The sequence below is a fragment of the Heteronotia binoei genome, chromosome 2 (genome assembly GCF_032191835.1).
Source record: "Heteronotia binoei isolate CCM8104 ecotype False Entrance Well chromosome 2, APGP_CSIRO_Hbin_v1, whole genome shotgun sequence".
In the NCBI taxonomy this organism is placed as follows: Eukaryota; Metazoa; Chordata; class Lepidosauria; order Squamata; family Gekkonidae; genus Heteronotia; species Heteronotia binoei.
The window spans coordinates 191,753,432-191,768,093 of record NC_083224.1 but is presented as its reverse complement, the minus strand read 5'-3'; the positions used below and the strand labels follow the sequence as shown (position 1 = coordinate 191,768,093).

Sequence of the window (14,662 nt, the reverse complement as noted above, 5' to 3'; positions counted from 1 at the left end):
CAGAGAGGCCTATAATCTCATTTCCCTTCTCCCCCCACAACAGACACCCTGCGAGGTGGGTGGGGCTGAGAGAGCTCTCCCAGAAGCTGTCCTTTCAAGGACAGAGTCTCAGAGCGGCCTACAATCTCCTCTCCCTCCCCCACAACAGACACCCTGTGAGGCGGGTGGGGCTGAGAGGGCTCTCCCGGAAGCTGCCCTTTCAAGGACAGAGTCTCAGAGCGGCCTACAATCTCCTCTCCCTCCCCCACAACAGACACCCTGTGAGGCAGGTGGGGCTGAGAGGGCTCCCACAGCAGCTGCCCTTTCAAGGACAACCTCTGCCTGAGCTATGGCTGACCCAAGGCCATTCCAGCAGGTGCAAGTGGAGGAGTGGGGAATTAAACCCGGTTCTCCCAGATAAGAGTCCGCACGCTTACCCACTACACCAAACTGGGCAGCTTCCTCCTGTATCTCGGACCACTCTGGTCCCTGAGAGGCTGCTACAGAAAAGCCAACCCGAAAACATTCCAGCATCTGGATTGACAGACCTGGCAACAGTGGGCCAGGCAGCCTCTGTCCTGTTCTGTTTATTTTGGTTCCTTGGCTCTCCGCCACCCCAAATAAGCATCAGGAGCGTTGATGTGGATCTGATGCTTCCTAAATCGAGTGCAAGGCGCTATCAGGAAGTCTTCTTCCTTTCATGTCTAGTGAGTCAAGATCTCCATCCCCTGTAACTTTCCCATGTGTGACCCAACCCGGAAGGAAGGGTGAAGATGGCTCACCGTGCAGCATTGTCTGTGTTCCCAGAATCAGGGCTTTCCTGGCATCCTGTGAAGGGAGAAGGGGTCACATTCCCAGGGTTCTCATGAGGGGTGAGGCTGGTGACAGACAAGGGTATCCAAAGGGAGGGGATGATTGCAAGGGCCCACCAAGAGCTCTGCCCAGATTTCTTTTTTTCTTTTTTTTTTTGGGGGGGGGGGGCGGGTCTAGGGTACCAACGGGAGACGAGTCCTGCCTCTGAGCGTCCTTCTCCCCATGCAGTTCGACATTCTAGTTTGGTGCCCTGTGTTGCAAAAAGTTTTTAGGTAAGTTGAGGTGAGTTCAGTTTGGTGTTGTGGTGAAGTGCATGGGACTCATCTGGGAGAACCGGGTTGGATTCCCCACTCCTCTACTTGTACCTGCTGGAATGGCTTTGGGTCAGCCATAGGTTTCACAGGAGTTGTCCTTGAAAGGGCCGCTGCTGGAAGAGCTCTCTCAGCCCCACCCACCTCACAGGCAATGTTCCCTCTAAGCTGTAGAGTCTTGTGAGCAAAAATTCTACTTTGTGAGCTACTGGCATTAAAGTTGTGAGCTACTGCATAAATTATTGTGCTCCTGAGGTCATCCTTCCTGAGCCAAGACAAAAAGGTGTGAGCTGGAGGCTAAAAATCTGTGAGCTAGCTCACACTAATTTAGCTTAGAGGGAACACTGCTCACAGGGTGTCCATTGCGGGGGGAAGGTAAAGGAGATTGTGACCGCTCTGAGACTCTGAGATTCAGTGTAGGGCGGGATATAAATCCAGTATCTTCTTCAAAAATAGAAATGATTCCTTGCAATGTGTTCAGCTCGTACCACCCCAACTGTACAACTCGCCATGGCATTTGTAAATATCCAGCTGAGTTCTTGCTTTCTTGTTGGGGCTGTACCACCTTTTCATGCCACTCTGGCGTCAAGGTGACAAACAGCCATCTTTCTCCATTTGTTGTTCACAGCGGCAAGCAAGGGAGAGCAATGGATTTAATTTGGGGGGCTTTCTGGTAGCAGTTATGCTTTGAGGCTACAACTAATGCCATAGCGAGTGGTTTCAGACAGCTCCCATAGGACTAAAAGTCCTCCATCTTCCACTTACCAGTTCAATTTATAGAGGACCAATGGGATCAAATATGGTCTACTCCTGCCTTGAAGAGTAGAGCGATAAATATATGTACCCAACAATACAAATCCTTGTCCCGATGGTACTTAACACCGTTAAAGATTTTTAGAAGCAAACTCAGTGATAATGCCAACTGCTGGAAAGGATGTGGGTTGGAGGGAAATTTTATTCATTTCTGGTTGCTTTGCCCCAGAATCCAAAACGACTGGGCCCTTCTAGTGGCCAAAATATCAGAAACTGTAAGATGTTTGATTCCACTTACATTAGAATCAATACTCTTAAATCTTTGGCCAGAAAATGGGGAAAAAAGTGTTACCCCTTCAATTGAGAAATGGCATGCAGAAGTCAGAGATTTAATGGTACAAGACAAACTGTCAGCGCAACTATTAATGATGGAATTGTCAAATTACAAAAATAACTTAATAGAGACATGGTTTCCATATGCAGAGGAGCTACTAACTCCTGAAATGTTGGACATTATTGTTTTATAAATGATGAATAATACTGTGGATTTATATATCCAAGAGGGCAGCCGTGTTGGTCTGAAGTAGTAGAACAAAACAGGAGTCAAGTTTCACCTTTAAGATGGACTTAGTTTTATTCAGAACGTCAGCTTTCGTGTGCTCTCAGCACACTTCATCAGACGAGGAATCCGGCACAGTGAGCAGAGCCCCACATAGCTGGTAGGCAGTGGCTCAGAATGCAAAATGGTACAAATTTAAGATCCGAGGACAGAATAGTGAAATTCTCTGGTAGGCAGTGGTTTAGAATGCAAAATGGTACAAATTTACATATGTGGATTTATATATGTGATAGATTTTATATATGTGACTATTACAGCACTTGTTTTCAATTGTACAAGGACAGTTATTTTTGTTACAATCAAATCGTTAAAAGAAAAAAGAAAACTCCCGAAGCAAAGGAAGAAGCCCGTTTGTGATGTTGGGTGAAGGGACCAGTAAGGAAGTACCCCCCCCCCTTCCTCCCTGCCTGTCCCACCTCATGGAAACATCCAGAGTGGAAATGAATCATTTTCGTGCGTAAATTGTAACGTCTGTTTGCCCCAAATGCAGACCGCCAAACATAAGGGCTGGGGTCAGGTCCATCCCGCCAAGAGTTGTTATCTGCCCTGTGGGGAGCTACTGGTGAGGAGAGAAGCAGGGGGCTGCTTGTGGGGCTGGCAATGGCACTGCTGCTCCAACTAGGTCGGTCCTAAAGGTGAAATTGACTCCTATTTTGTTCTAGCTTCATATAGTGACAGTGAGGGGAGTTATTGAGAATGGGCCCATGGACTAGAAGTTAAGCATCAAAAGGGATGGACAGTGGGGGGGCGAGGAGGAGGAGTAGGGCTAGCATGGGAAGAAGAAGAAGAAGAGATTGGATTTATACCCTGCCCTTTACTACCTGAAGGAGTCTCAGAGCGGCTTATAATAAGAACCTAAGAGAAGCCCTGTTGGATCAGGCCAATGGCCCATCCAGTCCAACACTATGTGTCACATAAGAACAGAAGAGAAGCCCTGTTGGATCAGGCCAATGGCCCATCCAGTCCAACACTCTGTGTCACATAAGAACATAAGAGAGGCCATGTTGGATCAGGCCAATGGCCCCTCCAGTCCAACACTCTGTGACACATAAGAACAGAAGAGAAGCCATGTTGGATCAGGCCAATGGCCCATCCAGTCCAACACTCTGTGACACATAAGAACATAAGAGAGGCCATGTTGGATCAGGCCAATGGCCCATCCAGTCCAACACTATGTGTCACATAAGAACAGAAGAGAAGCCATGTTGGATCAGGCCAATGGCCCATCCAGTCCAACACTGTGTCACACAGTGGCCAAAAAACCCAGGTGCCATCAGGAGGTCCAGCAGTGGGGCCAGGACACTAGAAGCCCTCCCACTGTACCCCACCCCCAAGCACCAAGACTACAGAGCATCCCTGCCCCAGACAGAAGAACATCAGAGAAGCCATGTTGGATCAGGCCAGTGGCCCCTCCAGTCCAACATTCTGTGTCACACAGTGGCCAAAAAAAACAGGTGCCATCAGGAGGTCCATCAGTGGGGCCAGGACACTAGAAGCCCTCACACTGTTGCCCCTCCCAAGCACCAAGAATACAGAGCATCACTTGCCCCAGACAGAGTTTCAACAATTTTGTTCAGTCGCACAGTCGAGTCCAACTCTTTGCGACCTCATGGACCAAGTCACGCCAGACCCTCCTGTCTTCCACCATCCTCCGAAGTCTGCTCAAATTCATGTTAGTTACATCAGGAATGCTGTCCAGCCATCTCTTCTTTTGCCATCCCCCTTTTTTTTTTGCCTTCTGTCTTTCCCAGCATCAGGATCTTCCCCAGGGAGTGCTCCCTTCTCATTTGACGGCCAAAGTATTTGAGCTTCCGCTTCAGCACCTGACCTTCCAGGGAACAGTCTGGGTTGACTTCCCTTAGAACTGACTGATTGGATCTTCTTGCAGTCCAAGGGACTCTCGAGAGTCTTCTCCAGCACCGCAGCTCGAAAGCATCTATTCTTCTGCGCTCGGTATACAGCAGAAGTATACAGACTTTTGTTGGCAGGGTGATGTCTCTACTTTTTATTATACTGTCTAGGTTTGCCAAAGCTGTCCTCTCAACAAGCAAATGTCTTTTAATTTAATGGCTAGTCACCATCTGCATTGATCTTGGATCCCAGAAATGTGAAGTCTGTCACGACTTCCATGTCTTCCCCTTCTATTCGCCAAGGAGTGATGGGGCCAGATGCCATGATCTTAGTTTTTTTGTTTCAACAATACGCTGTGACTAATAGCCACTGATGGACCTCTGATCCATATGTTGATCCAATCCCCTCTTGAAGCTGGCTGTGCTTGCAGCCGCCGCCACCTCCTGTGGCAGTGAATTCAAAAGTTTGCTCAGTTTGTTAATTTTACTATTGTCATTGGATTTTAAATATGTACCATTTTGCATTCTAAACACCACCAGCTGTATGTAGCTCTGCTTAGTGTACCTGATTCCCCGTCTGAAGAAGTGTGCATGCACACACAAAAGCTTGTTTATAATGTATAGAACGATGTTAAAAAGTAAATTAGGTTGACAAGAACGAGGAAATCCATGTCCTTTTGTTTTACCTAGACTTTCAACAACAGCCATTAACAGGCAACTTTTATTACATTTTATTGCTATCCAGACCAAATCATCTTCCAGTCTATTACACTATTTTGCCGTTCGATCAGTTTACACTCTTAACCCACCTGCTACATGTATTTCAGCCCACTGCACCCCATTCCCTCGTCTGAAGAAGTGTATCGTAATGCCCCTGTATAAATCGATGGTGCAGTCTCCTTTGGAATACTGTGTACAAGTCACTGCACCTCAAAAAAGATACTCTAGCATTGGAAAAAGTGCAGAAAAGGGCAACTAGAATGATTCAAGGGTTGGAACACTTTCTGTATGAAGAAAGATGATGATGTTATTGGATTTATATCCCGCCCTCCACTCCGAAGAGTCTCAGAGCGGCTCACAATCTCCTTTACCTTCCTCCCCCACAACAGACACCCTGTGAGGTAGATGAAGATATTGGATTTATATCCCGCCCTCCACTCCGAAGAGCTCACAATCTCCTCTCCCTTCCTCCCCCACAACAGACACCCTGTGAGGTAGAGGAAGATATTGGATTTATATCCCGCCCTCCACTCCGAAGAGTCTCAGAGCGGCTCACAATCTCCTTTACCTTCCTCCCCCACAACAGACACCCTGTGAGGTGGGTGGGGCTGGAGAGGGCTTTCACCACAGCTGCCCTTTCAAGGACAACCTCTGCCAGAGCTATGGCTGACCCAAGGCCACGCTAGCAGGTGCAGGTGGAGGAGTGGGGAATCAAACCCGGTTCTCCCAGATAAGAGTCCGCACACTTAACCACTAGACCAAACTGAAAGGTTAAGGAGTTTTGGGCTCTAGCTTGGAGAAACGTCAACTGCGGGGTGACATGATAGAGGTTTACAAGATTATGCATGGGATTGAGAGAGTAGAGAGAGAAGTATTTTCTCCCTTTCTCACAAAACAAGAACTTGTGGGCATTCAATGAAATTGTTGAGCAGTTGGGTTAGAACGGATAAAAGGAAGTCCTTCTTCACCCAAAGGGTGATTAACACGTGGAATTCATTGCCACAGGAGGTGGCGGCGGCTACAAGCATAGCCAGCTTCAAGAGGGGAATGGATAAGCATATGGAGCAGAGGTCCATCAATGGCTATTAATCACAGTTTATCGTTGGAACTCTGTTTGGAGCAGTGATGCTCTGTATCTGGTGCTTGGGGGAGGGGGCACAGTGGAAGGGCTTCTCACCCCACTGGTGGACCTCTTGATAACACTTGGGGTTTTTTTTTGTGGCCACTGTATGGCATAGAGTGTTGGACTGGATGGGCCATTGGCCTGATCCAATATGGCTTCTCTGATGTTCTTATGTGACACAGAGTGTTGGACTGGATGGGCCATTGGCCTGATCTAACATAGCTTCTCTTATGTTCTTATTCTGAATAAAACTTCGTTGGTCTGAAAGGTGCCACTGGACTCCTACTTTGTTCTACTGCTTCAGACCAACACAGGTAAAGGCAGCTTCTATTACCTTTTATTGGTTTCCCAGGCAAATGCTATCCAAACCAAACGGTCTTCAATTTGTTTATTTCACTGTTTGGCATTTGATCCTAATTTTGTAGCACTTTGCATTCTAAACCCCACCAGCTATAAGTAGCTCTGCTCACTGTACACCATTCCTTTGTCTGATGAAGTGTGCATGCACACAAGAGCTGACATTCTGAATAAAAGTCTGTGGGTCTTAAAGGTGCTACTGGACTCCTACTTTGTTCTACTGCTTCAGACCAACACGGCAGTCTACTTGGATCTATCTACTAAGGCACAAGTACTTAGCTACTGCTTAGGAATCATGCAAAGGCATGCCTGGAATCCCTCCTCCTTTTGTAACTCAGGGGAGAGAGGCACTTTGCACATGCTCAGAAGTCTATCATTTGCCATCACTAGGAAATAAATGGGGAGGGATGGTGGCTGAGTGGCAGAGCATCTGCTTGGTAAGCAGAAGGTCCGAGGTTCAATCCCCACTGGCATCTCCAACTAAAAAGGGTCCAGGCAAGTAAACGTGGAAAACCTCAGCTTGAGACCCTGGAGATTGGCTGCCAGTCTGAGTAGACAAGACGGACTGTGATGGACCGAGAGTCTGATTCAGTACAAAGCAACTCTATATGCAGGGGAGGGATGGTGGCTCAGTGGTAGAGTATCTCCTTTTTAAGCAGAAGGTCCCAGGTTCAATCCCCGGCATCTTCAACTAAAAAGGGTCCAGGCAAGTAGGCGTGAAAAACCGCAGCCTGAGACCCTGGAGAGCCACTGCCAGTCTGAGTAGACAATACTGACTAGAATGGACCCAGGGGGGGTCTGATTCAGTAGAAAGCAGCTTCATAGGTTCAATTTGTTTCTCTTTAGGGGAGGGACGGTGGCTCAGTGGTAGAGCATCTGCTTGGTAAGCAGAAGGTCCCAGGCTCAATCCCCGGCATCTCCAACTAAAAAGGATCCAGGCGAGAAAAACCTCCACTTGAGACCCTGGAGAAAGAGCCGCTGCCAGTCTGAGAAGACAAGACTGACTTTGATGGACCGAGGGGGGGTCTGATTCAGTAGAAGGCAGCTTGATATATGTTAGGGAGGGACGGTGGCTGAGTGGTAGAGCATCTGCTTGGTGAGCAGAAGGTCCCAGGTTCAATCCCCGGCATCTCCAACTAAAAAGGGTCCAGGCAAGTAGGCGTGAAAAACCTCAGCTTGAGACCCTGGAGAGCAGCTGCCAGTCTGAATAGACAAGACGGACTTTGAGGGAACCCGGGGGGTCTGATTCAGTAGAAGGCAGCTTCATATGTTCATATGCACAGGGGAGGGATGGTGGCTGAGTGGTAGAGCATCTGCTTGGCAAGTAGAAGGTCCCAGGTTCAATCCCCACTGGCATCTCCAACTAAAAAGGGTCCAGGCAAGTAGGTGTGAAAAACCTCAGCTGGAGACACTGGAGAGCCTCTGAGGAGACAAGACTGACTTTGATGGACCCAGGGGCGGGGTCTGATTCAGCAGAAGGCAGCTTCATATGTTCATATATGTTCATTTGAACCTGGTTTTAAGGGAGGGATGGTGGCTCAGTGGTAGAGAATCTGCTTGACAAGCAGAAGGTCCCAGGTTCAATCCCCACTGGCATCTCCAACTCAAAAGGGTCCAGGCAAATAAGCGTGAAAAACCTCTGCTTGAGACCCTGGAGAGCCACTGCCAGTCTGAGAAGACAAGACTGACTTTGATGGACCCAGGGAGTTCTGATTCAGTAGGCAGCTTCATATGTTTAGGGGAGGGACAGTGGCTCAGTGGCAGAGCATCGGCTTGGTAAACAGAAGGTCCCAGGTTCAATCCCCACTGGCATCTCCAACTAAAAAAGGTCCAGGCAGGTAGGCATGAAAAACCTCAGCTTGAGTCCCTGGAGAGCCGCTGCCAGGCTGAGTAGACAAGACTGACTTTGATGGACCCAGGGGGCTCTGATTCAGTATAGGGCAGCTTCACATGTACATATATGTATTAGGGAGGGATGGTGGCTGAGTGGTAGAGCATCTGTTTGGTAAGCAGAAGGTCCCAGGTTCAATCCCTGGCATCTCCAACTAGAAAGGGTCCAGGCAAGTAGGTGTGAAAAACTTTAGCTTGGGACCCTGGAGAGCCACTGCCTGTCTGAGTAGATAAGACTGACTTTAGGGATAGATGGTGGCTCAGTGGTAGAGCATCTGCTTGGTAAGCAGAAGGTCCCAGGGTTCAATCCCCGGCATCTCCAACTCAAAAGGGTCCAGGCAAATAAGCGTGAAAAACCTCTGCTTGAGACCCTGGAGAGCCACTGCCAGTCTGAGAAGACAAGACTGACTTTGATGGACCCAGGGAGTTCTGATTCAGTAGGCAGCTTCATATGTTTAGGGGAGGGACAGTGGCTCAGTGGCAGAGCATCGGCTTGGTAAACAGAAGGTCCCAGGTTCAATCCCCACTGGCATCTCCAACTAAAAAAGGTCCAGGCAAGTAGGCATGAAAAACCTCAGCTTGAGTCCCTGGAGAGCCGCTGCCAGGCTGAGTAGACAAGACTGACTTTGATGGACCCAGGGGGCTCTGATTCAGTATAGGGCAGCTTCACATGTACATATATGTATTAGGGAGGGATGGTGGCTAAGTGGTAGAGCATCTGCTGGTAAGCAGAAGGTCCCAGGTTCAATCCCCACTGGCATCTCCAACTAAAAAGGGTCCAGGCAAGTAGGTGTGAAAAACTTTAGCTTGGGACCCTGGAGAGCCGCTGCCTGTCTGAGTAGATAAGACTGACTTTAGGGATAGATGGTGGCTCAGTGGTAGAGCATCTGCTTGGTAAGCAGAAGGTCCCAGGGTTCAATCCCCGGCATCTCCAACTCAAAAGGGTCCAGGAAGTAGGTGATGGAGATGGAGGGACGGTGGCTCAGTGGTAGAGCATCTGTTTGGTAAGCAGAAGGTCCCAGGTTCAATCCCCACTGGCATCTCCAACTAAAAAGGGTCCAGGCAAATAGGTGTGAAAAACCTCAGCTTGAGACCCTGGAGAGCCGCTGCCAGCCTGAGTAGACAAGACTGACTTTGATGGACCCAGGGCAGGGTCTGATTCAGTACAGGGCAGCTTCACACGTTCATATATGTCCCAGGGAGGGTCTGATTCCGCAGAAGGCGGCTCCACGGCTCCTGTGCCCGTTCCCGGTCTGCAGAGGCTGCTTGTGGCGCACGAGAGCGTCCCTTCCGCACTCCACCTGGGAACTCCACCTTTGCAGGCTCCTCAGCCTCCCTCCCTCCCTGAGCCCCAGCAGGCCGCCCGCCCTCCTGCCCCCCGGCCCCTCCGGCCTCCAGCGCCGCCTCTCGCGGGCAGGCCCGCCCCGCCCCGCCCTCCTCGCCGCGGCCCCTTCGCTTGTTGACGGGGAGCCTGGGCTCTGCTTCGCCTCGGCGCCGCCGGAGAAGGAGGGCTCGGCGCCCTCAGGCATGACGAGGAGGCCCCGCCGCGGGCCGCCACCAGCCGCCGCCAGGCCCTGAGAGGGCCCCACTCTGCCTGCCGCCCATGGGGCGCTGGTGGTCGGGGCCGGCGCTGACGCTGGCCTTGGCTTGGGCCCTGGCCGGCCTGGGAGCCTGGAGCCGCGCCGAGGGTGAGCGGGGAGCCGCGGGGAAGGAGGCCGGCTGGGCCGCTTGGGAAGCGGGGAGAGGAGGGGAATGCCTGCTGGGCGCGCCGTCGGGGAGAGAGCACAGCTCCCGTAGGGGATAATGGAGGGTGGGTCTGGGACTGTGGCCTCGGCGTTCGAGGCAGAGGGGCCAGATTTTCAGCGTGGCACCTGGTGCTTCTCCCCGAAATGCACCCCGAGTTTCAAAAGGATCGGGCCAGGGGGGCCACTTCTGCAAGCCCCCAAAGGAGGTGCCCCCATCCTCCATTGTTTCCAGGCATTGAAAAGGGGTGCGGTTCCTTTAAATGTGATGGCCCTTTGGAGTTCAGTCGTGCTTGTCACCACCTTGCTCCTGGCTCCACCCCCAAAGTCTCCTGGCTCCACCCCCAAAGTCCCCAGATATTTCTTGCATTGGACTTGGCAACCCTAGAGGGTGGGGTGGGGTGCTCCTTCTGCTGCCAGGCTGGTCTCGGAGGGGGGGACCTTCGCTCGGGGGAGCCTACCTGGCAGGGGGTGGGTTGTGGCAGTGGCGGGGTGTGTGTGCGCGTCTTTGGCAGCCTGCCCTTTTGCTTTTCTCTGAGGGGGTGGGATGGGAGATGCTGTCCAGGTGCCAGCCTCGCTACGCGCTTCTCCTAGCAACATTTTGCCCTGAAAGTCAGGGAGGGGGTCACCGTGGTTGGCCTCCTCAGGCAGCCCAAGAGAGCTGCCAGTCCTCCCGGAGGCACGTTGGAGACCAATAACACTTTCTTCTGTTCGGAGGCAAGCCTTCTTCAGCATGCACAAAATGAGACACACCCATGCACGGGAGCTTATGGTTGCCAAACTTGCTTAACAGAAGAGCCACATAGAATAAATGTCAGATGTTTGAAAGCCACAAGACATCAGGTGTTTGAGAGGTACAAGGAAGGAAGGAAGGTAGATGAGGGCAGAGAGAGAGAGAGATGGAAAGAAAGCGACTTCAACTTTAAATGTATTTTCCGAGCCGCTGGCTGGCTTGGAGAAGTTATTTAAAGAGGCAAATGCCTTCTCCAAGCCAGCCAATGAGGTGGGGTGGGACTTTGAGAACCACACAATATGTGTGATAGAGCCAAATGTGGCTCCTGAGCCACGGTTTGGCCTCCCCTGACATATACCCATGCCCACCAGAGCTTATACTGATTTACACTTTGTTGGTCTTTAAGGTGCCCCTGCTGGACTCAAACTTTGCCCTGCCCTCTAGCTATATGTACCTGTGTTCTTCAGATGCTTTCCAGATGTATATGTGTACCTGAATTCTTCAGGGACACCATCTCCCCACATCTGTGGACCAGTGTTTCCTCTAAGCTGAGTTAGTGTGAGCCAGCTCACATATTTTTAGCCACCAGCTCACAGATTTTTGTCTTAGCTCAGAAAGGAGGACCCCAGAGCACACTTAATTTATGCAGGAGCTCACAAAGTAGAATTTTTGCTTACAAGACTCTGCAGCTTAGAGGGAACATTGCTATGGACTAGCAACTTCCATTTCAGTGTACCTGAAGAAGTGCACAGGGGGGCAACAGTGGGAGGGCTTCTAGTATCCTGCCTCACTGATGGACCTCCTGATGGTACCTGGGTTTTTTGGCCCCTGTGTGACACAGAGTGTTGGACTGGATGGGCCATTGGCCTGATCCAACAGGGCTTCTCTTATGTTCTTATGTGACACAGAGTGTTGGACTGGATGGGCCATTGGCCTGATCCAACAGGGCTTCTCTTCTGTTCTTATGTGACTCAGAGTGTTGGACTGAATGGGCCATTGGCCTGATCCAACAGGGCTTCTCTTATGTTCTTATGTGACACAGAGTGTTGGACTGGATGGGCCACTGGCCTGATCCAACAGGGCTTCTCTTATGTTCTTATGTGACACAGAGTGTTGGACTGGATGGGCCATTGGCCTGATCCAACAGGGCTTCTCTTCTGTTCTTATGTGACTCAGAGTGTTGGACTGAATGGGCCATTGGCCTGATCCAACAGGGCTTCTCTTATGTTCTTATGTGACACAGAGTGTTGGACTGGATGGGCCATTGGCCTGATCCAACATGGCTTCTCTTATGTTCTTATGCACGCACACACAAAAGCTGGGATAACATTGTTGGTCTTAAAGGTGCCACTGTGCTCCAACATTATGTAGTGTTTGTGTTGCGTTTAGTAGCCCTGTTCTCGTGTTGCGATGAGCACACGTGCATACTGCCTGTAGACGTGCACATCAGTTTGGAAGGTCGTTTTAGGAAAAGAACCAGGTGCCAGTACGTGGATAAATGTGGCTTTTGTATATCAGCTGTATATTCAGATGGGTAGCCCTGTTGTTCTGAAGCAATGGGACGTTGGAGGCTTCAAGGTGCTTTGGGACTCAGACGTTGTTCTTCAGTTGTGTAGTGGATGCCGCATGAGAACGATTGAGGATGCATTCAGAGAGCAGCCAGGTGTGCAGTGCATTCTACCGCTTCCCAGTTACCAGCATTTCCCGCAAAATGTAATGGTGTGATAATTACAATAATGGCACTGCGGGAGTAAAAACAGGCTGAAGAGAGCATCACATGACCGAACTGCGAGTAGGTGAGATCACAGTTCACAAATCCACGGACAGCAAGGGCTGCCCAGGCCTGCCCTTTGTCCCCAACAGCAGGGACCCAAACCAAGTGCTGAATGCGTTTCCCTCCACTCCTCCGTTTTCTCCTCACATCAGCAACCCTGGCGCTTGAGAGAGTGGCTGGCCCAGGAACACTGTGGCAGAGTGGGGATTTCTCCCATATTGTGGTCTGTCTAACCATGACACCACGCTGGCTTCCTGAACTGAAGAGTGGTATGAGCAAGACCTGGGTTCAAGTCTCCACTCAAGCAGAAAATAAAGCTCACAGGTTGCGGGAGGCTCAGTCACACTCTCCCAGCTGGACTTTGCAGGGTCTGTGAGGATAAGCAGATACACTGAGTTCCATGGAGGAAGGGTGCGCTAAAACTCGGGCAGGCTCGAGACCCGGATGGTTGTGCGCAGGGGTGGGATTCTAGCAGGAGCTCCTTTGCATATTAGGCCACACACCCCTGATGCAGCCAATCCTCTCAAGAGTTTACAAGGCTCTTTTTTATAAGCTCTTGGAGGATTGGCTACATCAGCGGGGTGTGGCCTAATATGCAAAGGAGCTCCTGCTAGAATCCCACCCCTGGTTGTACATATCAGTAGGCGAGAACTGGCTTGTATGCTAAAAGGGATGCCTTCCTCCACCCATCCCAACAGACATTTCAAGGTGTGTGTGGGAGGGGGGGTTATACAAAGACTGGGACTGCTGAAATATTGTTGTATCCACTGTGCTGGAAACAAACAGTGGGGACGCAAGGCAATGAATTGCAAAACCCCTTCGAGTGATAAGCAAACTTCTGAATGTATCAAGCAAAAGCTTAAATGCACCACTGCCATGGCTGAGCAAAGACAAGGCACTCTCAAGGAAATAAACGCAGCGGCTTCTCTCTCTCCCTTCTGTACCCTCCGTTTGCCTGCAAGCCAGACGCAGGATACTCCCGATAGAGGAATGTCTCTGAAAATGAAGATAATTTTGTGTTTCGGCTCCAAGAGCCACCCGTTTATATCTGCCCAAGCAATTATAATTTATTTTTAATCAGAAGAACCACAGCTTCAGCGTTGTTCCCTATTTACACAACTTCGTTCCCATGAAAAACTCCTCGTAGTTCTATTGGATTGCAAGGGCGACGTCCATATTCCCATACTCACCCGGCTTGGTTTTCCCCCTCTGTCTGATGATAAGTCTCTGAACTTGCTTTTCTCTCCATAGAAAGAAGAGCTATTCTGTCTGAAGAAGCAGAATACAGAATGGCTGACTTCTGTGTGGCAGGAGGCTCTGCCCAGAGGTTACTAATTCTGGAGCTCTGCCTGCACAGTCTAGTAATAGTAGGAAGTTTATTTGGCTGGTCATAAGCCGTGACAGCCTTTTCGCTGAATAAATGCTTGTTGTGGTTTCAACAGACTTGCTTTTGCTCATCTGCTCTCCCCACGCCTTGCTCATGGCATTTGGTGAGTACAGAAGCCCTGCCTGGTTGGTCTCTTAGGCTGAGGATTTTCAAGCAGTGACTGATTTCACGCTAGGCTTGTTCCAGGTGGAGAGCCCTTTTGCTTCTCTTGGTTTTCACACAAGCTGCCTTGGTGCTTTCGAGTTGTCGCGCTGCTTTTCCTTGGCAAGCAGAAACCGCTTGTCAGAGGATCTCGCTTGCTGCGGAATAGCGGGGCGCCAACTCGCAGCTCCGGGGCAGCTTGCGCGAAAACGGAGAGAAGCCCTGGGAGCAAAAGGGCTCTCCAGCCGGAACAAGCCTAGTGTGAAATCGGTGTTTGTTCCACATCTGGAGGGGGTGTTAGCTTTCTTCTCTTCTTCCTGTCTTCTTCCACCCGGGAAATATTTCTGCTGAGAAAACGCGATTGTTTAAGAAGCGCTCAATTCCTAAGAATACAGTCCCTGTAAAAGAGCTTGGGGGATGTTTTCTGGTCATTGTTTCAGAGGATAGCCCCGTCAGTCCATAGAACAGCT

General features: G+C 50.3%; 1 protein-coding gene across 1 annotated transcript in view; it reads left to right on the top strand.

Moving 5' to 3' along the window:
- The first annotated feature begins 10,017 nt into the window (after nt 1-10,017).
- Nucleotides 10,018-14,662, top strand: part of INSR (insulin receptor) — a 138,500-nt gene continuing 133,855 nt past the window's right edge. Inside the window, exon 1 of the mRNA XM_060233110.1 lies at nt 10,018-10,103. Coding sequence (XP_060089093.1) covers nt 10,019-10,103 — 85 coding nt within the window. The 5' untranslated portion in view covers nt 10,018. The remainder of the gene's footprint in view (nt 10,104-14,662) is intronic.